The 27558-nt window shown below is 46.4% G+C and overlaps 2 protein-coding genes across 3 annotated transcripts in view; one reads left to right on the top strand and one right to left on the bottom strand.

Annotated features, from left to right (window-relative positions):
- Positions 1 to 290: 290 nt before the first annotated feature.
- clul1 (clusterin-like 1 (retinal)) lies at positions 291 to 15272 on the top strand. Its single transcript, XM_080481859.1, has 9 exons — positions 291 to 457; positions 1655 to 1788; positions 2062 to 2210; positions 2289 to 2459; positions 11145 to 11583; positions 12515 to 12637; positions 12712 to 12926; positions 14651 to 14829; positions 14959 to 15272. Exons 2-9 carry the CDS (start codon positions 1686 to 1688, stop codon positions 14972 to 14974), a joined length of 1395 nt encoding a protein of 464 aa, XP_080337985.1. The 5' UTR covers positions 291 to 457; positions 1655 to 1685; the 3' UTR covers positions 14975 to 15272.
- yes1 (YES proto-oncogene 1, Src family tyrosine kinase) overlaps positions 15153 to 27558 on the bottom strand; it is a 51699-nt gene continuing 39293 nt past the window's right edge. For both annotated transcript variants that reach the window (XM_080481837.1, XM_080481838.1), the window contains 3 exons: positions 27200 to 27353; positions 25173 to 25304; positions 15153 to 17543 (listed from right to left, as the gene is read on the bottom strand). In XM_080481837.1, the coding sequence (XP_080337963.1) occupies positions 17335 to 17543; positions 25173 to 25304; positions 27200 to 27353 (495 nt within the window). In that variant the 3' untranslated portion in view covers positions 15153 to 17334. The remainder of the gene's footprint in view (positions 17544 to 25172; positions 25305 to 27199; positions 27354 to 27558) is intronic.

The raw sequence follows: 27558 nt of genomic DNA, 5'->3' as shown, positions 1-27558 counted from the left end.
ACAAATAAAATTCTTTGAAGGTTGCAAACTTTTGAGTTTATATGTTAAGAGTGTAAACAAAAGTTAAAAAAACAACAACACTGAGATGAACCTGTAAAGAAGCGTGGGTGTAAAACGTGTACCTCAGAAAACAATACTAAAAACTTTCTGTTCCACAAATCTAGCAACTGCAACTCTTCTGTAAATATAGAATAATCATGAGAATACAATTCTCCTAAAGCTAAAGGTCAAACTAAAGGTACCTCTTAAACTAATTCCTGGTTTTTATCAAGGTTTTGTTGTTGTTTTTTATAAAGAGTGTGAGCAGTTCATGACGATGCAGCGCTCCCTGTTAGTGTGCTGGATTAATGGCATCAACACCAAGTAAAGTCACTAATAGGATCAAACTAATGAGGAAGAAGCGCAAATAGAAAGGCAGAAAGATCAGTCTGTGTGAGGACGCTGCTTCAGTCTGCTGGTGAGTTTCTGCACTTTATATATACAAATATATATATATATACTGTATGTGTGAGCCTCTTTAATGTATGTTTATCTCATGATGTTGTTCACTGTTGGGAATCTAACAAACTAGGAGGAGACGCTTTTGTTTGCAGCTTAAACTTGTTATATTACAGTTTCAATGAACCCACCCTTCTTTAGAGTAAATCCTGATTTGTGTAACTCCACAGAGCAGAAGTAGAACAGCTCTGAATGAATGGATGGGAAAAAAAACTAAAGAAAACTTGCAGATACTGCCAACATGGTGGTTCTGTGATTTCCGGATTGGGCAGAGGATCTGTACATAAACTCAGGTTTTAGATGTCATGACACGCTGACGGAGATCATCAGCATCAGCCCACCAACATTTTAGAAACTTTGATCTGCAGTGTGTGAATGCAGTCAGCTGCAAGGTCAGGACACACGCACACGCAAACGCACACGCGCGCACACACACACACACACACGCTTGCGCGCACGTGCACACGCACACACGCACGCACACACACACACACACACACACACACATGCACACGGACATACACGCACACACACACGCAACCAATCAGAGCATTTGTGGCGCTGCTAAGAAGGTCCATACTGATCTCCATATGAGACGAAAAACAACTTTATGAGGCTAATTTGTGGAATAAGGTTTTTCATATCCAATATTGTGTTTTTGGTTTATAAAATAAAGATAACTGAAATGTGTTTAATCGAACAGATGTTTTTTTTAAATACTGGTAACAGTGTTTAATGAAACTGTCCTGAAGTTCTCAGATGTTACATAAAGACCTCAAGCAGCACCTGACAGAGCAGACCAGACATTAGACCCCAAATAACCCCACATTTTACCACATAGACCCAGCGGCTGTGGGAAGTAGTTTCATTTTATTTATTTATTTTTTAACATTGAAATTTCTAACAACAATGTAATAAATCTCAGGAAACCATGTGATTAATCATAATTACACACTTTAAATGCTGTTCTGCTCTGCATTGTTGAAGCTGGTAAATTGATTCTTCTGTTGTGTAATCAGAATAAACTTTACTGTTTCAGAAATGTGCTTTTGTAGTTTGTATTAGAGACAGCTGAATTAACTACCCACTGTTGATCCAGTGATCAGTGTTTGTGTTCTACTTTATATCAGTCAACCTGTGTCCTCCTTCCACTCAGTCTGTCTGTCGCACATCAACCGGGAGCCGTCATGAAGCTTCTGCTGGGTTTCACTCTTCTGCTGGTCACTCTGGAGGTTCTCCACTCAGTTCCTGCAGATCCACCAGGAAACATATCAGAGGACACTTTAAAACGTGAGTCCGGTTCTTCCACCTGTCCATCACAGGACAAACACCGAGAGAGAAGACAGTTACACCTCCAGGAAAACTGAGATTCCACATCGTCACAGGAAAAACATACAAACTCCACAGAGAAAGGCCAAGCAAGAATTTAAACCCACAATCTTCTGCCAACAACTAAGACACTGTTCCTCACATTTTATTGATTTCTTTAGGTCTTTATTTTGAACAATAAAACTATATAATCTACCTTGACGACGAACTTTAAATATTTGTTGTTCTTCTCAGAGTTGTCGGCGGATGGAGAGAAGCTGGTGGATGAGGAGGTGAAGAGAGCGCTGTACGGGGTGAAGCAGATGAAGGAAGTGATGTGGAGGAACGAGCAGAAGCATGAACACCTCATGAAGTCTCTGAGACACAGCGGTGACAAGAAGAAGGTCCACCATCACAAAGGAAACACCAACATGCTTTGATGGAGTGGTAGGTCATGACAGGAGTGTCCTGTGTGTCAGTAGGGGGCAGCACAGCTGGCCAAGGATGTGACGGAGAAGCTGGAGGAGGCAGAGGAAGCCTGCAAACACTCCCTGCAGTCTGAGTGGGAGCAGTGCAGACCCTGTCTGGAGGACGCATGTAAAAACTTCTACACCTCCACCTGCCGCAGGGGCTTTGCTGCGTTCCACACAAAGGTAAGAAAACCTGCAGCAGCTTCTCACTGCGACCGGAGATCCTCATTCAGCCGGAGGTGGTGGTCGTGGTGGTCGTGGTGCTCATGATCACGGTCATGCCTGTCAACATGTTTTTCTCAGACAAGGAAAACCTAGCGACCACATGGGCTGCACCACTGCTCCCTCACCAGCAGGAGCATCCAAGATGTTTTTCACACCAGGATGTATGAATGTAAGAGGCGTGGTGTCTGGGCACAAACTTAAGATAGCGTGAAAGTTATTTTGTGCTTATTGCAGCTCGGCTGCCACAACATAACCCAATGACGTCACGCGAATCCTGAAAGAGCGCGCTGCCACACCTCTGGTGGCTTCCCCAGGGCATTGCACTGTCCCTTTACACTCCACTGCCCCCGGTGGACACTCTGACTCATTGCTCTGTCCCTTTGCATGCTGCCACACACACAGAGAACTCATAGTTTCATAGTTTTGGGTGTATGGTGGTCAATGTCTGTGTTTGTATTGCAGAGTCCCTAGTTTAGGTCATTGACCTCAGCCTTTCCTTTTCCCTTCCTTGGTGGAGTTAAAAAGCCGAGGACAAAGAGGTTAAGGACAAAGAGAAAGAGTACGACACAGTGCTACCTGCTGAGTGCGCGCGCACGCACGCACGCACGCACACACACACACACACACACACACCACACACACTTTTCGTTCTTTATCGTTGTTTGGGACGGATTGTGGTTATTTAGTGGTTAGGGTTGGAGCACTCCAGACGATTCCGGTCAGAGAATCTTTCCTCAACTTTATTTGCAGCAGCAGGTAGTATACAGGTCTGTGGGTGTGTGTGTGTGTGTGTGTGTGTGTGTGTGTGGTCTGGATACAAAGAAACAAAGAGAAATAAAGTAAATAAACAACTCTGCTTGGTGTCCTTATTACAATTAGCCCAGTACAGAAACGCTAATTTACAGTAATTTAGTACAATAAAATCCTCACTATGCGTCCTTTAATATCTGCACCGCTGCACCTTTAAATGGGTATACAACATGGCACTGCAGCACTATAAACTCTTTGCAGATCACCGACAGTAAATGCAATGCACTCAAACACAGTAGCATACAGCATAAACAGAGCTAAGTACTTAAATGCACATTTAAGGGCTACTTATTGAACATAGGAAACGTGAAGGCAAAATGGCATTACACTGCCTCGTGCAAAGTAACTAATTGGTCATGCATGACAAACAAGATATAATACCTCAATCTAGCAGTAAAACCTAAACATCCTCCCCCCACGCTCCACAAATGTGCACCAGCAACAGAACCTCATCTGGGGTTCATAAACGCACACAAAGCAACAGGAAAAGAGGTCCTTACGTCTGCTCTCATCTCTGAGCACAAACTGAGCAGCACGGTAGCTGCATTCACTGTTCATGTGATGGTGCGTTCAAGCGTACGTCGTAAAACTCAACATTTAACTGATAGGCTTTCAGACAACTGTCCGCATGGCAGTTGAAAGAGTAGGAGAAAGTCTATTAGGTGGTTTCTTCTTCATCCTTGTCCTCCAGAGCGGGGAGCAGGATGAGCTGGGCGACTGGACGAACATAGATGCGATCCTTCACTTGGACACCGGCAGTTCTGACATGTCCATCTGCTCCTGGATGAGTCTGGATAATCCGTCCCATGGTCCACGATACTCGGGGGAGTTGAGAATCTATGATCAAGGCCACGTCCCCTATGGAGAGCGCCTTACCGTCTTTCCTCCACTTACTGCGGTCTTGCAGCCCTGGCAGGTAGTGAGTGATGAAGGATGACCAGAAGTGATCAGCGAGGGCTTGGCTGTGCCTCCAACGTCTTCTGGCGAGGACGCTGGGGTCATAGACTGCCTGAGGAAACGATGAATCAGGACGGCCCATAAGGAGGAGATTAGGCGTCACCGGGTCCGGATCAGAGGGGTCTGAAGACAAGTAGCCTTGAGGTTTCGCATTCATTATGCCCTCTACCTCCACTAGGGTTGTCATCAGGACAGGTTCGGGAACAGTCTGGTCTTTGAGGACGACGCAAAGTGCATTCTTGATTGATTTCACTTCCCTCTCTCAGGTGCCACTAAAGTGCGGCGCACTTGGAGGATTGAATCGGAAGGATATCTGCTGTTCGGCGAGTTGCTCTCTCAACTCAGTTGTCATTGCCATGGCTTCACGCAACTCTTTCTCTCCACCGACGAAATTGGTACCATTGTCCATGAGGAGTTCAAGCGGTTTGCCACGTTGAGAGATGAATCTTCTCAGTGACAGCAGGAAAGAATCCATATCAAGACTCTCCAACAAATCCTGATGCACCGAGCGAGTTGTCATGCATTTGTAAAGGATGCCCCACCTTTTCTCGGTGCGGCGACCGATCCTCACTTGGAAAGGTCCAAAGCAATCAACTCTGGTTGAATAGAACGGCGACTTATGGAGTCGTAGTCGAGCTGGGGGGTAATCGGCCATCTTCGGCACGTCAGGTTTTGCTCTCCATCGTCAGCACTCCAGACATGAATGCTGATGTTTCTGAATGGCCTCTCTACCACGGATTATTCAGAACCTGCGTCTGAGCTCGGCAAGAACACATTCTGGGCCAAGGTGCAGCAGAGACTCATCAGCATCCTGGATGATAAACTTCGTCACAGGGTGGCTCGGGTTCAGGATCACTGGGTGAATGGTATCCAGGTCTAGTCCTTCAGCATGCCTCAACCTGCCAACGACTTTGAGTAGTTTTGTGGCTCAGTCATATTCTGGTGACAGAGAGGCAAGACGACTGTTTGTAGGCAGAATACGTCCAGCTTTGAGAGCTCTCAATTCTTCAGCAAAGCAGTCCTCTTGAGCCTTTTGTAACATCAGCTTCTTTGCTTGCAGAAATTCGGCAGCTGAACAGGGTGCTGTGGTATCGGCATCAGCCGTCCCATGAAGATAGCTAGCGGTTTCCTGAAGAAGCTCTTTCCAGTTAGAGAACTTACTGGGGTCAGGAAGTTCTGTGGGCAAGATGCTGGAAACAGTTCCCATGAAGGCAGACTTCCTTAACTCTGTGGTGTCTGGTTCTGCCTCAGATGAGGGCATGGTGGGCCACTCCCTCTCAGACAGATGTAGGAAATGTGGACCTTTGTTCCAGCGATGGTCCTGTACATACCATCATTGGACAGGGTTGGTCAGGTTCTGGGTTTCTGCGACACGTGTTCCCACGAACACTTTGTAATGGCAGGATTCCGATTTGATCCAGTGCAGCACGGTTGGGGAGTCTGACCAAAGAGTGATATGCTCAGGTGGTACTGTAAGCTCTGTCTCGATCACTCTGGCCAGCTGTGCATCTGTAAGCGTGGCACTATGCTCGAGACACAGGATGGACAGCTGCTTACGGGGCGCGACTCTCGATCTGGGAAACACGAAGGAGACATAGACTTGTTGACCACCATCTATCGTCTGCATGTAGGGTACTGATCCATAGGCGCGCTTCGAGTCATCCAAGATGTGGATGCAACGGGTTGAGTTGGCAGTATCGACGGTGGCTGGTGCATAGGGACGAGGCAACTTGATATGTTGCAGAGTAGGAATCTCCTGCACCCAACTGGACCATTTCTCCAGAAGATCAGCGGGTTGGATCCTGTCGTCCCGTCTCAAGGATAGCATTCCACCTGTCCTGAATGAGCACTTTACATCTTGTGGTGAATGGCACAATGTAGCCCAATGGGTCGTAAAGCTTGGCAATGACACTGCAAACAGTGGTGGCTGACGGCTCCGTATGGCGTTGCTTGTAACTCAGGGTGTCATTCAAACAATCCCAGCAGAGTCCAAGTGTGGGCTCTTGGAGGTTGTCACTGGCCTTGGATAGCCAGAGCTCACTGCTAGCCGACTGTGCTTCAGGAAGTAGGTGTGTGACAACTTCAAGCACGTTGCTAGCCCATTGCCGGATCTCGAAACCTCCCTGGCTCAGAAGTGCTCGCAGATCATTGACCAGAGCCTTGGCATCTTCAGGTTTGCTCACACTGTGGAGGCAATTATCAACATAGAACGAGTGCTCGATCACATGCATGAGTGGAGAGTATGGTGGTTTGTGGTCCCTGACAAGAGATGGGAATCGAAAACCGGTTCTGACTGAGAACCGGTTCCGATTGGTCAATTCCATCGGAATCGTACACCTTATATGTGTTAGATTCATTTCCCAGCACGACGTCAAGTCGCGTTGCGGTACGTTGCATTACGTCACACACTGCGACGCAGACCTCCTTCAACCAGGAGAAAACATGGAGAGGAAGAAGGTCTAACTACAAAATAATACGACACAGTAATACATGTTCCACTCACCACGTCCTGAATCCACAGAGTCCACAACCTCTTGCCTCACAACCACAAGGTCCAAGTAAAAAAAAAATAAAAAAAAAAGAAGTCTCGGTGCAAATCCCAGCAGGAGCCTTTCTGTGTGGAGTTTTCATGTTCTCTCCGTGTTCTCTCCTACTAATGAGGGACTTTTAATAAATGAACTCTGCCATCAATCTGTCCCGTGCAGTGAACGTCTGCTCCAACGAGCTGACAGTGTAGACATATGCTAGTAGATCTTTCCTCTAGTTTTCACACCATACAGTAGTGAACGATCTACTAGAGTATGTCTACTGTGTAGACATACACAATCTAGTAGAGGATAACTACTGTATATCTATGTATTTGATCATTTTGTGTTGAAGATCCCCTCAAAAAAAGCACCAACACAATATGAAAACTCAGCATTCCCTGCAGACCGAGAGAACTCCTTCCTTCTCGTATGTCACTTCCACGTTCCTCTCCAGTCTCCGACCTCCCAGAGAGGGTTAACTTGTCAACAGCACAAAATTTGAAAAAGTGTAAATTCCAGGGGGCATCCAATGAAGGCAAATACACATTTGACTGTTCTTTTTTAAGGGAAAAATTATAATTCAAGTTTCATGTTTGGAAAAAATACATTTATTCCTTTTGGTGCAGAAGATTGTGTAAAACTGCTTTTTTTCCTCTCAAAAAAAATACTCAGGAATCATTAGAAGAATTGATTAAATCTTAAAAATCTTAAAAAAAAAATATTAATAATAATAATAAAAATCGATAAGAGAATTGACAAAGAATCGAATCATCAAACAGAATCGAAAATGGAATCGGAATCGGAAAAATCTTATCAATTCCCATCCCTATCCCTGCAGGGTGAAGACTGCGCAATAGGGGCTGCACGTCGCTCCGAATGGTAACACCTCCCATTGGAATATGCATGCACCCTATGATGAGGTACATACCATGACTCTGTGGACTTGGCTGCCTCTTCTGAAGAGATCTCCGCTACATAGCCGGACTGAACGAGTTGATCCATCTCGTTGCAGTATGAGGCTGCTCGATCTTTGTCCTTCACCAACCGGCGTTCAGTGCTGTGTCGGTTGGGCATCACGGCATCTGGCTGAGCACAGAGTGGGGTGGCTGACTGACAATGCAACAGCGGAGTAGAGTAGTGCTGGGTACCGTCGACAGTTACACGTTCAGAGGCTGTCTGTAGGAGGACGAGTGCCTGCTGGTCTTGCTTGGAACGTGTTGCTGTCGTTTCACTGACATAGGGGACTGTGTCAATGTGCCAAAGGCATTCCACATTCCTGAGGAGTTCAGTATAAGACTCAGTGGTGATGTGCAGACAAGAAGGCTGGTGAGACAAGAGTGGAATGATGTCAGAAGGACCTTGCAAGGACCAGCCTAACCTGGTGCAGATGGCTTTGGGACCGCCAGATGGGCCCACTCTGACTGGCTGTGTCGGAGTAAGGAGCTGAGGCATGTCTGAGCCGATGAGTAGAGGTTGGGCCCTGTGAATAGGCGTCAAGGGAAGTCCTTTGAGATGCTCATAGTGCTTCTGGAGGGCTGCTACTGGATATGTGTGCTCAGATAAGTTCAGACTGTCTGCAGTAAAGGCATGTGAATCCAGTACTTCTGGTTTGGCTTGAAGATGGGGGATACATGAAGGCTGACTGGGGAAACCTTTCAACTCCTTAACCTCTTGCTGGACTGTCCTCAGATTAAGCACGTCTGGATGATGAGAGAGTTGTAGTTGCTCTACAGCTTGTGGGAGGATGATCGTTCTCTCCGAACCATCATCGAGCACTGCAAATGCCTCTAAGACACAATCTCCATGATGCATAAGCACTTTGACAACTTTCAGCGACACTCTCTGAGGGCTTCTGGGCTGCTCAATGTAGACAGTGGACTTCGGATTACTGACCATCAGCACTTTCTGGGATGACTCTTGGATGGCATCATGCAGAACTGTACGGTGTTTCTCTTTGTAAATCTTACATGGGCGTTTAAGCGTGTAGGCTGTAACTTTGTGACTGCGGCCGCACTTCCAACATCTGTCACCTTCCTGGACCCACTTCTTAAACTCAGCAGTAAACAGTTTCTTGAAGTTGGGGCATGAGTTGAGATAGTGCTCCTTATTGTTGCAGAAAGGGCAATAAAGACTGTGTTTGAAAGCTTGGTACTTCGACTGATTGGTCTCCTTTTCAGCTGTCTCCCCAGAGCAGAGGAATACTGACGCTGTCTTATCTTTGGGCTTTGAACTACGTTGGTCTCTCTTTGGCAGGGAAGGCCCTGTAGGGTTGCAGAGAGGAGTAGCTCGACTAGCGAGACGCTTTGGAGCCTTCATCTGGAGCCACGCAGCGAGGTCGGGCAGGGAGTAGGTGAGCTCTGAACCTGGCTGCAGGAGAGGATGCATCCCTGTTGGAAGGAGACATTTTGCCCAAGACACGGTCAACATTGGAACTACACTTGAGCTCGTATCCAACGGGTCCCTCAAAAGTGCGCAGCATACCAACAAGCGACTGGACTGAGAGGGCGAAGGAGTCGAATGCCTCTGCGTCTCCTGACTTGATGGCTAGTGCGTTGACTATTGCCCCTTGTTCACTTTGGACCAGTTTTCTTGGCTCATCATATTTGTCTTGCAGGGCTCTCAATGCAGCTGTGTACAATGCAGGGTCATACTTGTATGATTTGGCCGATTGCAGAGTGCTCGGGAGCTTGAGCTGACTCAGGAGAACCTGATATTTATATTGCTCGCTGAGATGAAGGTGACTGTTCATCAAGTCGTCGAGCGCGAGCTTCAAAAGTGCAAAATAGCTTTCTTTACCACTCTTGAGTGTTGGTTTGGGGATGCCGTAAGACGTAGCAATCAGGATCTCCATACCTGAGTAGGTCCAGGGTGGTGCTGCCAGAACTGGTGTTGCAGCTGGTATACTGGAGTGGGCATACTGTCCTGTGAGAGGTGGCGGAGCCACTGTAATTGCTCGTGGTGGCATTGTGACGCTCGTACTGGTAGCTGGAGCTCCTAGGTCCTGAGACAGGAAACTGGTTGTGGCAGCGGACCTCGTTGTGGATGGCACTCCAACTGCCTGGGTAGTTCCCGTGGGGAGGACGGTTACAAATGAGATAGGTGCAGGTGGAGGTATAGAGACTGGTGCTGCAAAAGGTGCCCCAATGACAGGGACTCTGGTCTGGGCACTCGTGACGGGATTAGCAGGTGGTGCTAATATCTGTGCAGGAACAGTTGAGAGAGGTGATACCTGAACTGTTGCTGGATGCGGCTGTTGCACGTCTCTCTCCTTTCCACACCCCAAGGTGAGTGCACCTTTCAAGCCACGTATCCGCCCCAAGCACGCTCACACACGCCCCCATCTACTCCCACGCAACAATACTCGTTCATGCCACACGGGCCAGCAAACACAGACGCATTCACACTGTGCACCCCAAACCCTGTTTCCTATATAATGTATTACTCTTATTATTATTATTATGACGTGACGTCCTCCACGGGGTTAAGGTAAAGTCGGTAGTTAAGGAGTTATGCCTGTCTCAAGCCGGGCCGAGGCTCCGGTGGGCTCAGTCCACCTCAGTTGGCTTGTCGAAGTTATCTTCTCTCAGCAGTTTGGGCAGCAACTCAGTGACAAACTTCATCAGCCTGCCGTTCTCCGCGTTCTCCTGCATCCCAACAATGTGGATATTCTGCCGGCGTGAACGCGCTTCCCGGTCATCCAGCTTTTCATGCGATTCAGCTGAAGATACACAGTCACTAACCTCGGGTAATGACACATTAAAGCTGGAAGCCTCGTGTCGACCGTGCTGCTTCGCCTGTTAATGTCTGCCAGGACATCTTCAGCAGTGGCAGATCTCGACATGTGTGTAGCACTAGCATTAGCGTTAGCTCCTATAGCTTCGTAGAGTTGTTAAGACCTTCATCTCCGGCCATGCCTCCTTCCTTTTGTCTACCTTTAGGCCTCGTCATCTTGCTTGCAGCGTTGGTGTTCAGTTAAAATACATCCAGTGGGGTTTGAATAATCATTTAGCGTGAGGGACAGATGAAGTTGAGTCAGAGCTCCCAAAAACACATGTACTCCAATCCGAGATCCGAGAGACCGAGACCCTTCATCAGCAGCTACTTTTATAGAAAAAAGTTTATTTTTCTAGTCTGTTTGAAAACTGATCCTGCAGTGGACCCTGTGGTGGTTGGACCCGCTGGTGGTTGAACCCGCTGGCGGTTGGACCCACTGGTGGCTTGCGGGCTGCATGTTTGACACCCTGGGGAAACGACTCTTCAGTTATTTGACTCCAGATTGATTTTCTTCCTTTGAAATTTGAGCAGGACGACAGCAGGCTTCAGGTAAACATCTGTTCTGGGTTTGTAGGTCGGCACTTTCTTCCAGATGATCTCTCAGCGTTTCAGTCCCCGTCAGCTCGGTGTGGAGTCCAGAGACATCCTGGTGAACCAGGGGCCTGACAACACAGACGTAGACGTGGACCACATCAAGGACTCCTTCAACCGCCTGGTGAGGAAAGTGGGCATGCTGGTGAACTGCAGCGCCGGCCTGGTGTCCAGGATGAGCAGCAGGTTGGACAAGGCCCTGCAGAGAGCCTTCCTGAACCAGACAGAAGCCCTGGCAGCAGAGCCCACCTCAGAACCCTTCTACCCCACCCGGGACTCAGGCTTTATGCAGGGCGTGGGCCTGGAGGAGGTGCTGGAGTCCTTCTTTGACTTTGGGAAGAGTGTGGTGGAGGAGTTCGGAGCTGTGGTGACCCAGGCGTTTGATGACCTGCAGCAGACGGTGGAGCAGCAGAAGAAGAAAGGTTAGAAAAGAGGCTGGTTTGTTCTTATGAAGGATTAACAAAGAAAAATCAAACCTCAAGTATCTCGTGTTCATATCGAATCCTGTACTTCATGAAAGGGGTCTCCAGTCTCAGAGAAGAATGAAGTAAATGTTGAATTAATCATTTTCTCACACTGAATTGAACAAAACTCCACTTCTATTTCCGATTCGCTACATGGTCTGAGAATATTTATTAGTTTCTTTTAATTCTATTTTTTTCTTACTCATGTCCAGTTCAACCTGAATGATGAATCACCTGATCTTAGAGAAACATTTCTCTGAGGTGAAGGTTTACTGCAAATGATTTTGCACTTGCCTAGATTTATTATCTGATTTTTAGACATGATAGATAATTTGGCTTGTTTAAAAAGTTTTCAGTCTTAATTTAGTCTTTAGTTTTAAAAATATTATTTCAAAATTTTTTGTCAAGCAAAATTTACTTACTGCATGGACCGATAAGTTTTCAGTAATTTTCTTCTCAAATTCAGTCTTTATTTCTTGTAAATAATAATTAAAATAATTTATTGGGCTAAGCTTTTGATGCAATGTTCAGTGTATGAGATTAACGTCCACTGTCGACTGTAATGTTCCCCTGTCATGTGCAGTTTGATGGTGTTTTATGAGACTGGATTTGAATTCTGGATGGATGGATGGATGGATGGATGGATGGATGGATGGATGGATGGATGGATGGATGGATGGATGGATGGATGGATGGATGGATGGATGGATGGATGGATAGATAGATAGATAGATAGATAGATAGATAGATAGATAGATAGATAGATAGATAGATAGATAGATAGATAGATAGATAGATAGATAGATCACACATATTCCACGGTAAGCCATGATTGTGCCTTGTACTAATTCATGTGAACCAATGGAAGCCAATCCTGTGTTTGTTGCAGAACAGGAGAGTGTTCCTCGGTTCCTGCAGAACAGGAAGCTGTGCAGGAGCCTTCGTAAACAGACGTCTGAGTGCTGGCGGCTGCAGACGCAGTGCGAGGCCTGTCAGGGAGCTCTGCTCACAGGTGAAGCTCCTCCATCCTCACGGACACGTCGCGGTCCTCCTCCCACCAACGTGGTCTCTGCTTCTCCTTCGCAGAGTGCCCCAGCGTCCGGGAGCTGCACGTGGAGCTGGAGGAGGTTTCACAGCTGCTGGAGGTTTCCAAGGATCAGTACCAGGACGTTCTGTCCATCGTTGAGCGGCACACCGAGGACACGGTCAGCTGGCTTAGCGACATGTTGTCTGAGCTGAGCTGGGTGGGTCAGGCTGTGAGCGACAGTGGTGCTCCGCAGAACATCTTCAGAGTCACCAAGGTGAGCAGAACAAGTTTCCCTCCAGAGACTCACACAGCTCACTACATCCAACAGCCGCAGCAGAAGAGCTCTACACAACCCAGGGAGACGTTCTTACCACATTCTACTTCATAAAATTAATCTGGAACCTTCAACAGGAGTTGAACACAGCTCATAAAGTTTACACTCATTTCAGAGATGTACAGAAACTATCTTAGATTGCATGTATTAAGTTTTATAACTACAATTTATTATGGCAACATTTTCTATAATTTTCTTTAAGTGTCTAAAACAGAAGCTGTTTTATCTATTTTAGTTCCATTTCCATCCTTCCAGACTTCAAGCAGTTTTTTTCCTTTCATCTTTTCTACCAACCCAGTTTTACTCTGGATTGTGTGACAACAACGCTCGTCCGCAGCTCAAACACCTTGTCAATTCACAGAATTGGACAAAACGGTTCTGCATGAGTATGTTTCATCTTCCTTGTCTTGTCTGTGGGCAGACGTCAGGTCGTATGACTGCAGAGTTACTCCCGACGAGAAGATAAGACAATGCGGACGTCACTTCTCTGGAAATTGCTTTATTTTAAGATCACGTTAGCTTTGTTTTGATGATGTTTTGTTTTCTCTTTATTTTCATTGTCTCCATTCGGTTTATGTAAAACGATGCATTCATTCAGTTTTCTCAACAAACCAAGGATTTTCTGGTTGCTATGGCGTTGCTACGGACACTATCAACAACGGAGCCCCGGTCATGGCCGGTTTATGGTGAACTTATGTTCTTTCCTCTCCTGGATCACAGCCCCAGCAGTGCTCACTGGAGCATTGAGAAGTGTAGAAATTCTTCTGCAACTAGTGCAATCTTGTCTTGAGAGCGCCCCCTGCTTTACCCATCAGGAGCTGTTTCTTGTGTGACAAGAAAATCTTGGTGATTTTACCGATACGTATCTATTTAATGCTTATTTTCATAATTGTCTTCTTAGTTTTAAACAAGATTCACTTCATGCATTTGAGTATGGAATCACAGGAGTGCCAAAATTAAAAGGAAATAAATGTGGAAATATAAAGAGAATCAATAATACAAAAAATATATAAAGGTAGTCATTTTCTTTTTCTATCTTGTCTTTGATTATTCCATTTTGTCAATGCTTCTCCTGTTTTGTCTTTTCCACTTGCTTTTTGTCTTTGCATTTACTGGACGAGTCCAGTCGTCTGGAAAAGACAAAAGCAATACAAAGCAAATGAGCGAGGGCTGTGGGGGGGGTCTCTCTGTTCAGGGGGACTCGTCCAGACCACAATTTTACATCTGAAATGAACCAATGTCAGGAGTTTCCAGTCAGTTCTGACGGTATCCTGGTTCCTCTCTGAGAACTAAAGTCTAGAATCAAGCTGATGCTTGTTGACTGTTGATGTTGGGTGAAAAATAAAAAAGTCTGTATGAGTAAATAAATGTTCCAAACAGATGAAAAATCCCCAGTCAGTCGTGTAAAGAACATCCATCCATCCATTTGCTTCCGCTTATCTGTTTCCGGGTCACAGGGGTGACAGTCTGAGCACCGTCACCCAGATCACATTGCACCTTAAGAGCTTTCCTGCAGGTGGTGAGCCCACAGGAAGGTGGCGCCCGGCATGGGACATGAACCCTCTACCTTGAGACTGAGAGTCTCATGTTCTACCAACTGAGCTAGCCGGGGGACACGTGTAAAGAACAGTGACGGTGTAAAAGGGGACTCCTTTATCCTGCAGGTGGCGCCAGAACGCCAGGATGAACAGAAGGAGTCTGGTCCTGAGACAAAGGTGGAGGTGAACATCCTGAACTCTCCTCCGCTCGTCCTCACGATGCCCGGCCAGCTGGAGCTGCACCACCCCACTTTCATCCAGCACGTTGTCCAGGAGGCTCTGGACCAGTACAAGGAGATGACCAGGTCTCTTTCTCTCTCTCTCCCCCTCTCTCTCTCTCTCTCTCTCTCCCCCTCTTTCTCTCCCCCTCTCTGTCTCTCTCCCTCTCTTCTTCATTGTGTAGATTTGTGAAACCAGCCTTTGTCTGTTTTCAGGTTCGAGGACGAGTAGAACTGCTGGCGTCTTCTTCATCTTCAGCACCTTCTTATTGGACAGAACAGCGTTTTGTTTGTGTAGCGGTCACCATTACTGAATGTAACAACTATTAAATGCACTTTTATCTTGCTGATGTAAATAAAATAAAAAAACTTTGAAAGTCTTCAGTACTCGGTGAAAGAAACTAAAGTTAAACTGTTAAGTTAAATTTTTATTTCATTGCTGTACAAAATCATATCAGTTCCATTCTCATTTCATCATTCGGCCCCTCGGGTCAGGAATAGTCACATGACAGCGTGTAAACCATGAACCCAAATAAAAAGAAAAACAATATTGAAAAAAGGAAAAAAGTGTCATCTTTGTAGATTTTGTACTGAATCATCTCAAATTGATCAAAATGTACAATCACAGGGACCTGGAAGGACACGTGTCCCTGCTTTTACTTATCAAACAGCATGTGGACCACAGTGGGAACATCAACCAGCTCGTACCTCAGATTCTCACAGCACAACAGACATTCTAACCACACATGAGAGCAACCGTTTCACCCAAATAACAAACAAAGTTCAAGAAAATAGACAAAAAAAAAAATGGAAAACTCGTTTTGGAAACACGGACTAGTGTTCATGTCAGGTTCTTTTCATTTGAAAAAGTGATTTCCTATAAAAAGTAGCAGCGTGGGTCTATAAATGTCAGATTTATCTAGATGTTATTCCTGTTAGAGATATGTATTTATATAAACTGACAGTACTGTGCAAAAGTCTTAGAAAAACTACAATTCATCACGAACTACCAGTTATCCACCAAATGTCATGAATTAATCATTGATTACTACAAAAACATCAATGCAACATGTGTTTTTACTCCCATCTTTCAAGAGCGGAATTGTCCAACCTCAGACTCACCTGTGCAATAATCCTGTCGCCTAATCAGCATCTTCATCTGCCTCCTGTCAGTTGGATTATCTTGTCAAAGGAGACATTCTCACCGACACGGGGGTAGACAAATGTGTGTATTTGAGAGAAATGGGCCTTTTGTGTACCGAGAGAAAAATCTTAGATCTTTAGTTCAGGTAACGAAATATAGAAGCAAAAGCAAAGAAATTGCATTTCTATTCCTGTTCAGTGTGGATGAAGATCTGAAGATGGACCCGAGTCCTGGAAATACCAGGAGTCCTGATCTGAGCTGCATGGAGACAAAGAGGGAGCCTGAAGATCCACAAGATCTGAGCTGAAGTTCTGGAGCTAAACCGGGTCGGATAAATCCAACTTCAACCAGATTGGCAGTAACGTCTCCGGTTCCTGCTTCAGTACGACTGATTGATTCAGTCAGTCGGCCTGTTTCACACTTTATAGTGAAATGTTGCTGAGTCGTGTGTTAACAGTGTTTAGTTTCTGCAGTTAAAATGAACATTTCAGTTCTCTCTCTCTCTCTCTCTCTCCCTCACACACACACACTTTATGACCATTAGTGTGGACCCCACAGTGGTGTAGTGGTTAATATTGTTGCTTCACACCAATGGTGTCCCTGTTTCAAGTCATTTGGTGACTCTAGATTAGTTGGAGGTGTGAATGTTTGTCTCTGAGCGTCAGAACTTTAGTGAAGATGGAAGTTCTGGGCAGTTTCATGTGGCTTAGAAGAGTCCTCCACCGATCCATCCACTGACTGTTGACCAGTGCAGGTGTGTGTGAAATTAAGAATCACTCCACAGTAATCAGAGCTGCAAAACTAATTTTAAGCTTCACAGCTGAAATGTTCATTTTCAAACATTCATAAAATGTTAAAGGGATAAAACCTGAAAACCTCTGGATGGTTTCAAATCTCTGATTAAAAGATAAAGTAAAAGCATGAAAACCTTTCAAATTGAGCGTCAAGAAGATCCATAGAAGAAGATTTGTCTTTCTCAATCATCCACCTGCTAAAAATACTTTTGTATACAAACTGTACATGTGTTTCCATCTGTCGCCCGTCCAGTCACCTTCCACTGTCCTCACTCCACGGAGGCTCCATAAACAGGACACATGCCCAATTCAACCAAAACTCTTGGGTCACTTCAGAACACACTCATCAACCGACATACCCAAACCGCTCTGGTACGTAGGGAAGATCTACTCTGACACCAAAGACTGGTGCTGTGGAACAAAAACTACAATTTGAGAAGCTGTGGAGGGAGTCAATACGTCAAAAACAACTGGTGCATCTGCAAGGAGCTAAAAACTCTTAATCCCACTTCCCCTCTGTTTGATCACAGTGCTGTGGCCAGCTCATCACTATTCTTAAGGCAGAGTTTCTCCTCAAACCAGGTCTGTGGTTTGTTCCCAGGGAGAAGCTCTGGATGTGTTCAGAGCTCCAGTTCTGATCGGTACCGTCGGACTCTAGAGGTTGTCTCCGGGCTGGTACTGCGGCTCTGTGGCTGTGAAGTAGTCTTCTAGAAAGGACTGGATGTATTCGAAGGTGGGCCGCTCGTCCGGCTCCTTCTTCCAGCAATGCTGCATCATGTCATGGAGTGATTCGGGGCATCCCTGGGGGCAGGGCATCCGGTAACCCCGCTCCACCTGCTCCAGCACCTCCCGATTCACCATCCCTTCACACACGCACACGCACACGCACACACACACGCACACGCACACGCACACGCACACGCACACGCACACACACACACACACACACACACACACACACACACACACACACACACACACACACACACACACACACACACACACACACACACACACACACACACACACAACAGGTCAACAGTGCTCATCAGAGGTTATGGCATTAAAAACTCAGCTTGGCCTGAAGACACAGCAGCAATTTGACTCAACGTGTCTCAAAATGTTAGTAAGTCGTTCATCTGCGTCCCCAGTATGAGTAGAAACAAAATACGTGTCGTGTTCTGAGAAAAGCACCAAGCTCAATAATAAATACCTGGCGAATAATCCCTGTGGAAAACAATGAAAACTGGAAATATTCCTGTTTCTCTATGCACAAACATGACCTCTTGTAAATAAATATAGGAGGAGCCATCAGCTCCTGGTTCTCCTCGGCGCGCTCCCGCTGCAGCCGGGTGAAATCCAGCAGCAGCCGAGCGAACACTTCCTCCGCTGCCGTCTCCGCCGGGTCCACGGCGCTCCTCCTGCTCTGTGGGCTTGACGGGGAGCCAGTGGAGCAGTGGAGCATGCCACCGCCGGGTTCCCCCACAGAGACGCAGAGTCAGATCTTCCCAAAACCATCGTTCTTTTATTAAAGTAAATGAAACTCACACACAGGTGTTTCAGCCTGTGTCCCTCCTGTCACCCCGAGTGTCTGGCGGCTCCTCCTCTATGGGCAGAGAGGTGAGGCAGCACACCTGATTCCCATCAGGGGCTGAATCACCTCTCTGCCACAGCCATGCTCAAGTTGTCGACATTAAGAATTAAGAACATTTTGGGGCGGCATGGCTTGGTTGGTAGACCAGTCATCACCCAATCGCAAGGTTGCAGGTTCAATTCCCATCTCTGCCTGCCTACATGCCAACGTGTCCTTGGACTGACCCCCAAACTGCCTGGGTGAATGCAGTGTGAGAGTGAGTGGTTGGTGGTGGTTGGAGGGGCCGATGACAGTTTGGCAGCCTCGCGTCTATCCATATGTAGTTTACCACCATCCAGCCTGGAGTGAATGAATCATGCAATGGAAAGCATCTCAGGGTCCAGAAGCGCGATATGAAACCAATGCAATATTAAAATAAAATACATGTTTTGTAAAGCAACTGTTAAATCTGTGTCTGTATTGCATGTTGAAACTTGAATACCATTCTATAACAGACTGATGGATAATTCCAATGACTGGATATTCTGGAGAAACACGGTCCACTGTGGATTTAGTGGACTAAGACTAAACAGATTTCAGGTGACTAAAATAAGACTAAAACTAAATGGCGTGTTACTGAAAAGACTAAGACTAAATCAGAATTTGTTGTCATAATTAACACTGGGGATCATACCATTTCTATGAGGATTACAAATGCAATGAAATAGATAACCTAATGAGAAAGCGTATGTTAATTAGCCTCTTGTGTTACAGGTCGAGTTCTGAGGCTCATGTGCGGAAAGCAAACCAATAAACAGATATAAAAGTTCAAGGGTGTTTCTTAAACTTAACCAGCTGGGTTAGGTCTTTGAATGGAGTGGAGCAGAGCCAAGTTGAGTGATTCTCAGATCGCATCCGTCAACTGAGATGGGTGATCCTCTGAGCTGAGTCGGGTCGAGGAGGGATCCTTGGAGCAGAGCTGGTGTCGGTGGGCGGATGGTGGAGGTGGTGTCAGGAAGCGAGGAGCGTATTACCGGCTGGCTGGTAGGAGATGGGAGATGGGCTGGGAGCTGACTGGGAGAGCGGAGGCTGAGAGGATGACGACACGGCCAGAGCAGAGAATGTCTCTCCCAGGTTGCAGTGCAAACGATCCAGCGTCGGGTGAAATCAGGAGTCCAAATAAATAGCCGAGCTGTTCATCAGCCAAACGATCATCACCCGGCATCTGCACCAAATCTCCCTAATTACAACCAGCCAGAATCAACGCTTATTCAAACACGCCACCTGGCCACGCCCACATGGAAGACCGCAGCAGAAAAGAATCAGCAACAAGGCAACAGCGGCCCTATGTTGACCCTGCTGTGCAGGGCGTGACAGTACCCCCTCCTCTATGTACGCCGCTTGGCGTACAATTGAGCCAGCCTGGATTATGATGATGAAAATCATGGCAGAGACCAGGGTCCATGATGCGACTACGGGGTACCCACGATCGCTCCTCAGGACCGTAACCCTCCCAGTCCACCCGGCACTGGAGGCCCCTTCCACAGCGACGTGCGTCCACCAGTCGACGCACTTCGTAGACCAAGCCACCCTTCAACATTGTGGGTGGTGGAGGGGGATGGACGGGGGGCAGTTCTGGTTTTATCTGTGAGACATGGACGGTCAGATGGATGCGCATTGAGGATGGAAGCGTGAGTTGTACCACACTTGGGTTGATGATCCTTTCAACTTCGAAAGGTCCCAAGAAACGGGGTGCGAGCTGCCTGGACTCCACCCTAAGTGGAAGGTCCTTGGCCCTCAGCCACACCTTCTGTCAAGGGGTGTAATCCGGAGCAGGTGAACATTGTCAGTTGGCCTGTTTTTCCATCCTGTGTGATGACCAAAGTAGCTCTGACCAGGCCTGCTTCCAAATCCTCTCAGCATTCTTTTATAAAGGTCTTAACATCAAACTCCAGGGGACAGGAACAGAGTGGGTTGGTACCACAAGGAGCACTGAAAGGGGGACAAGCCAGAGGACGAGTTAACGAGTGAGTTGTTTGCATACTCAACCCAATGAAGATGGCTGCTCCAAGCAGCAGGGTTCTCTGCAGTGGCACATCTGAGAAGGGTCTCCATCTCCAGGGTTTAGCTGCTCTGTCTAACTGTCGGTGGCAACCAGAAGACAAGCTCACCTTGGCTCCTAGAGCAGAACAAAAGGTTCAGATGGAGGCTCCTCCACAGAGAATTGGCAGGGCAGGGCATCAGGTTTGACGTTCAGAGATCCAGGCTCTTGTGATCGGCCCAAACAATGAACGGGTTCTCGGCCTCCTCCAACCAGTGCCTCCACTCCTCTAGGGCGAGTTTGACCGCCAACATATCCTGGTTGCCAATGTCATAGTTGCGTTCCTCTGGAGAGAGGCGTCAGGAGAAGTAAGCACAGGAATGGAGCTTGTTGTCAGCCGATGAGCGCTGGGAGAGAACAGCTTCAACCCTGGAGTCGGAGGCGTCGACCTCCACCATAAACTGCAGACTGGGATCAGGTTGGACGAGGATGGGAGCCGAGGTGAACCGATCCTTGAGGTGCTGAAAGGCCAAGGTTGCCTCAGGAGTCCAGACGAAGGGCTGGGCGGTAGAGGTGAGAGCAGTGAGGGGAGCTGCCATCTTACTGTAGTTGTGGATGAAGCAACGATAAAAGTTTGCAAACCCAAGGAACCGTTGGAGCGGTTTGCGATTCTCAGGTTGCGGTCAGTCCTGTACTGCAGTGAGCTTGACCAGATCCATCTGCACCTCTCCCTGGGAGATGATGTAGCCCAAAAATGACACTGTTGATTTGTGGAATTCACATTTCTCCGCCTTGACGTACAGCCGGTTGTTCTGGAGCCTTTCCATGACTTGGCGGACATGTTGGTTGTGTTCCTCAGAGGTGCGGGAGAAGATGAGAATGTCATCCAGGTAGAATAAAACAAAGCGGTCTATTATGGCCCTTAGCACATCATTCATGAGGTTCTGGAAGATGGCGGGGGCGTCGGTGAGTCCGAAGGGCATGACTCAGTTCTCAAAAGGGCCCAGCAGAGTGTTGAAGGCCGTCTTCCATTCATCTCCCTCACGAATCCGCACCAGATGGTATGCGTTCCGGAGAACCAATTTGGTGAATACAGTGCCCCCATGGAGAGGAGTGAAAGCAGAGCTGATCAGAGGCAGAGGATACCGGTTCTTAATGATGATGTCATTAAGACCCCAGTAATCAATGCAAGGAACCATCTTTCTTACCCACGAAGAAAAAGTCGGTTCCGACCGGAGATGAGGAGGGATGGATGATTCCTGCAGCCAGGGATTCGCGAATGTAGTTCTCCGGCCTCCCGTTCCGGTCGGGGTAAGTTGTACAACCGACTGTGAGGAAGCGTATCTCCAGGGAGCAGGTCAATGGGACAATCATAGAGCAGATGAGGTGGCAATGAGAGGGCTTTATCTTTACTAAACACTGGAGCCAGGTCATGATAAACATCTGGAACCACAGAAAGGTCGATGGTCTCAGGGGGGTCGGACCTTGATGGCACAGACGGAGTCAGAGCAGAGCGCAGGCAGTGAATCAGGAACTCCAGGAACTAACCTCCTCTTTCACCCAGTCGATCCGGGGGTTGTAATCCTGCACCCAGGGGATTTCCAAGACTACTGGAGGCCGAGCTAGATTGATGAGGTGAAAGGTAAGGGGCTCCTGGTGGTTGTCTGCAAGTACCAGGGTCACAGGAACCACCTTATGACTGACAAGAGCTAGGGTGAGTCCATTGAGTGATCGGGCTTCTAACTGGGCGGCTTGCGGGACAGAGGGAATATTCAGTTACTGGGCCAATTGGATGTCCAGGACTGGTGCCTCAGGATCTGGAGTCTGGCTGGTACTGCTCAATTGGGCACTCAGACCGGCAGTCTGGGATGTCAGCCGAGAGACCTGGTCCAAAACGGCCCTGTTATTTTTGACCAGGTTCTGAAGTAGCCTGTCGTGCTGCTCCAGTCTGGTCTCTTGCGAGGCTAACGTGTTCATGACAGCTGGGCTGGCTTCTAAACCTGGTCTGCAATCCGCTGAGTTCATTTTGACTGGATCGTACTGTTACAGGTCGAGTTCTGAGGCTCAGGTGCGGAAAGCAAACCAATAAACAGATATTAAAGTTCAAGGGTGTTTCTTAAACTTAACCAGCTGGGTTAGGTCTTTGAATGGAGTGGAGCAGAGCCAAGTTGAGTGATGCTCAGAATGCATCCAAACTGAGATGGGTGATCCTCAGGGCTGAGCGGGTCGAGGAGGGATCCGTGGAGTAGAGCTGGTGTCGGTGGGCAGATGGCTGAGGTGGTGTCAGGAAGCGAGCGAGGAGCGTATTACCGGCTGGCTGGTAGGAGATGAGGCTGGGAGCTGACTGGGAGGACTGAGGCTGAGCTGATGACGACACGGTCGGAGCAGAGAGAGTCTCTCCCAGGTAGCAGTGAAATCAGGAGTCCAGTTAAATAGCTGAGCTGTTCATCAGCTGATCATCACCCAGCATCTGCAGCTGCACCAAATCTCCCTAATTAGAACCATCCAGAATCAATGCTTCCTCAAACACACCACTTGTCCACGCCCACCTGGACGACAGCAGCAGAAAAGAAACCCCTCCTCCTCCTAGCCCAGGGGTCTGCAACTTGCGGCTCCCCAAAGCTTAAAGAATATGTAATGTAAATGAACATTTGTTTTCATTTTGATTTTCATTCCGCACTGATTTTTAAGAAAAGGGGAGAAAGAAAAAAAAGAAAGAAATTGCTAGTTTAGCTAAAACTGCTCAAACCATTAGAAAACACAGAGTGGCTATAATTAGATAAATAGCTAAAGAGGCTACAATAGCCCAGATGAATGAAATGGCCAAAGTCTTTACAAATGGCCACAACAGCTATAAATGTGATAAAACATCTTAATTGTACCTATGACACTTCCTGCTTCTGGACTGTATGTCAGTAAATTTAATACCAAACTATGTCGACATGCTGGAGTTTTGTGATGGTGCAGAATGGAAGAGGGTCAGTCTCCACAATCTGCACCTGTGGGCTGAATTGATCAGGTTGGAGGATTTGTAGGAACCAGCTGGTCCGCTGCATGACTGGTGCATAACTCTGCCATATGGCACTCTGAAATCAGTGCTGCAATCCCACTGTCCGACAGCAGGGGGCACAAAGCAGATAATGCTCAGAAAGTCCTTCCCAGGGAAGACAGGAACTCTCATTAGGCCTTTAACAATAAGCTTATTGTAAACTTGTGCAACCTGAGTCTGAACAGGAAAGACTTTTCAGAAAAATGTCCTTTCTGCTCATTTGAGTACAGTAAATCCTCTGATGTAGGGACGCCCTAAAATCCAAAGGAAAGTGTCCCCTGAAGACAGATGTCCTCTCTTCGGAGGGAGGGGTCACAAGGACAAATTGTAGGAGCAGTTGATATTGAACAAACCAAACATCAAACACGTTATGGTTTGTTAAAAGCACATAACTGAACCAATACAAAGATGTATACTATATCTATATATATAAATACATATATATATATATATGTATTTAAGATGAATACAAAACAATTATTAAATAAGATTCAATTTACTTCAGGGACCACATACAGTCAGTTTCATCTTTAGTAGACCAGACTAGTAAAATATTACTATAATAACCTTTAAATTTACACTTGAAAGTTTTTCTTTCTTGTGGTCACAGTGTATGTAATGAAATTGTTTATATTTTTGCAAGATCAAACAGTTAGTACTGAAAATGATTACAATCTCAACATAAAGTCAATTTTAATGAAACATTCTGGAGCAAAATACAATGAAATGTAAAAAAACCCAAACCTGTATAAATCCTATATAACCACCTTGCTTGGTGGGTTTGTCAGACCAGATTGGAGCCTCTTGGTCGGTGTTGGCCCATGGGCCTTATTTTCTCTGCTGTAAAGGGAAAATGAAAGCTTCATGTGCGAAGAGGATGCGTGATGTCAAAATCGTCATCCACCCTGTGCACTAGTGTCTGCTCTGACCCTCTGCGGTCGACCACATAGCCCAGATTTTGTAAGTGCACAACCTGTGTGCACCGAGTGTGCATGCGCCAGAGCCTACTGGGCGTTTGTGTGAGGAGATCCTCCGTCTCCCCGTCTGAACAATCACAGTTTAAAAGCCAATAAAGAGCCAGACGGCTCAGAACTCCTGAAGTGCAACATAAACTACTCTACGAAAGGTGGAGAACGCCGGGCAGCAGAAGTGGAGATATGTTTGGGATCGTTACGTTATGTTATGGAACACACATGGAAGTGAGCCCCGAGTGTAGTATGGATACAGTCATGTACTGTATCACTCGCGACCCGCGGACAGTCAGCGGACATGCGATGTGGTAAGCAGCGCAGCGCCGTGCTGCGGGGAAGTGGCGATTATTCACATCTCAAAACTGACCTCATGACACCACCACCTCGTCTGAATATTACAATAATGGGGTCCAGCCCAAGTATTTTGTCCATTTTAGTGTCGCTCTTGTTGAAATTTGCCAGGAAATCATGTCCGTTGTCAGACAGGTTGTCGCTCATTAAGGTGTGTTAACAGTTAAATATGTGTCCATTCACAGTGACGTGTCTGCCCAGTACAGGGTGGAGCTCTTACTGGGTCCAATCCTCACAGGTTCTACTGTAGATGAACATTAACAATGGATAATTCAGAGTGTTTGTGCTGCTCACTTGAAACATGTCAAAGGTATGCATGATTCAGATTGTTGTAAATTAAAGGAACCTCACTTCTATGAAGACCTGCTGATGCTGATGCTGAGATATTCAAATCTCTGGCAATAACACGCTGCAATCCAGAGTTCATTCATGCTGCGACAGTGAATCATCATGCAGATCAACAGAATCTTTGTGCAGAATGAATTCCTGAATCTGTGTGCTTCTTACCAGGGTATGGTACTCGGCCCTTCATCACCAGTTCAGTCAGTAGTATACCAAACGACCACACGTCTGATTTGATGGTGAAGCGGCCGTACAGAGCAGCTTCTGGAGCCGTCCACTTGATGGGAAATTTAGCACCTTTGTAGGAAGAGAAGAAACAGAATCAAACAGGAGCATAAGGCCTTGACCAAGCTCTCCATAGGTTAAAGAATGTGATGGTTGGAGAGATTGGAGTCATTCCACAGGAAACCTTTTATGACAAAGGAGAGAAGACAGTGTGGATGCACCCAGTCTTTTAGAGTGTAAATAATACATATTTCACAACAACGTAGGAACTTCTCAGCTGCTTCAGGAACATCAGTGAACGAGATGCAAATATGTCAGTACATAGGCTGCCACATTTAAAAACGGGATCACGAGATCAGTGATCACTGACCAACAACCATTAAATACGAGTGCTGTTGAACCTCAAACTCCAAAAAGAGTTAAATTTACCAAATGATTACTTTAACTGCTGGTTAACCTGCTGATTCTTCACAGTAAACCACCAGGGCCCAGTTGTTCAAAACTCAGTTATCTTTTAACCAGCCGTTAAATATATTTACCCGACCGTTAAATTTAACAGTACTGTTATCTTGTTGTTCAAAACTCGGTTAACTTTAACCAGGTGTTATCTTGACGTTAAAGTTAATAAACCTACGGACAGCCGCTCAAATTTCAATCGTGTGGTTAACTCTCGAGGCCAGTTCAACAAAGGAAGGGTAGGGTGTATTGTGTAGAAGAAGAGTGAGTGGCGAGTTGTTCACATCTCACTGTGTAAGATCATAGTTGTAATAAATTGTTTTGGAGTTTACCTTAGTACTTTGGGCAGCATATAATATATAGTGCATAAATGGTGCATTCTAATGCATTGTGGACGACTAAATACTACATTGTGAGATGTGATAAACTGGGGGACCAGTTGATATTGAACGAACCAAACATTAAATATGATCAGGAAGAAACATACGTATTTAAAATCACATAATTGAGCCGACATAAAGATGTATATAATATACATACTGTATATACACATGTATATACTAAATAAAATGTAACTTCAGAAGCCACATTCAGTCCAGTTTCATCTTGAGAGGCTGAACTGCTAAAATATTCCTATAATAACCTTTAAAGCTCTACTTGAGAGTTTGTCTTTGTTGTGGTCACAGATTAAATGATGAAACAGATTAAATGAAGAAGCCGTCTATAATTTTGCAAAATCACACAATTAGTACTGAAAATGATTACAATCTCAATATAAAGTACGTTTTTTGATGAAACATTCTGCTGCAAAATATAGTGAAACGTAAAGAAAACAACTTCTATAAATCCTATATAACCTCCTTGCTTGCTGGTTTGGTGGAGCCGGAATTAGGACCCAGTGCAGGACTCTGCTGTGACAGTGGAGATTTGACCCGGTGGTGTGATTGTGGCAATTAAAGAAAAAAATTATAATAAATTTGAAGGAGTGGCAGTGGGGATTTAGGAATGGCGGCCCGCCACTACTAAGTGAATGTAGAGGAAACCCTGGATGAGGCAACATGATGCCGTCCGATCATCCAGCTCAGTCTTCATGTTCCACTTTAATATCCTGGGCGCAGCGTTGTTTGTCATGTTTTATGGTGCTTTTATAGACGAGATAAAAACAGTGCAACCTCACTGTTAACTTTGAAAGCGATGATAACTCACGGCATGACTAACCGTGTTTTGAACAAGGCATGTTTAACGGTCGGTTAGGGTTTAACCCGCGGTTATAAAAGAAGAGTTTTGAACAACTGGTTCCTGGTAGCTGGAGAGACTGATTGTTGTTTGTTGACTGCCGTATTTCAGTTTCATGAATTATGAGATCACAAGAAAAGAGAAGCGGTCAGACACTTGTGTCACTGGCAGTCGTCGTGAGGAGGAATGAATGAGCGTGTGTTAAAGAGTGTGAGTTAATGAGTGTGAGTTAATGAGTGTGAGTTAAAGCCGTGGTGACAGCGTTCTCCTTGCACCTTGTCTGGCCGTGTACTCGTTGTCCTCGATGAGCCGGGCCAGGCCAAAGTCAGCGATCTTGCACGCCAGGTTGTCAGCTACCAGGATGTTGGCTGCTCTCAGATCTCTGTGGATGTAGTTCATCCTCTCAATGAAGGCCATGCCGTCGGCGATCTGATGGCGAGGCAGAGAGCAAACATGTTACTCCACATTACGACACAGCGAAGTCTGTCACATACTCAAAAACACACACCTGAAGCAGGTTTTTGTTGGACTATATTGATGTACCGACTGGACACACACACACACGCACGCACGCACGCACGCACGCACGCACGCACGCACGCACGCACGCACACACACACACACACACACACAC

This window comes from Lipophrys pholis (genome assembly GCF_963383615.2).
Source record: "Lipophrys pholis genome assembly, chromosome: 1".
In the NCBI taxonomy this organism is placed as follows: domain Eukaryota; kingdom Metazoa; phylum Chordata; class Actinopteri; order Blenniiformes; family Blenniidae; genus Lipophrys; species Lipophrys pholis.
The sequence above is the reverse complement of the archived record's forward strand: the minus strand, read 5'-3'. Positions and strand labels throughout refer to the sequence as shown.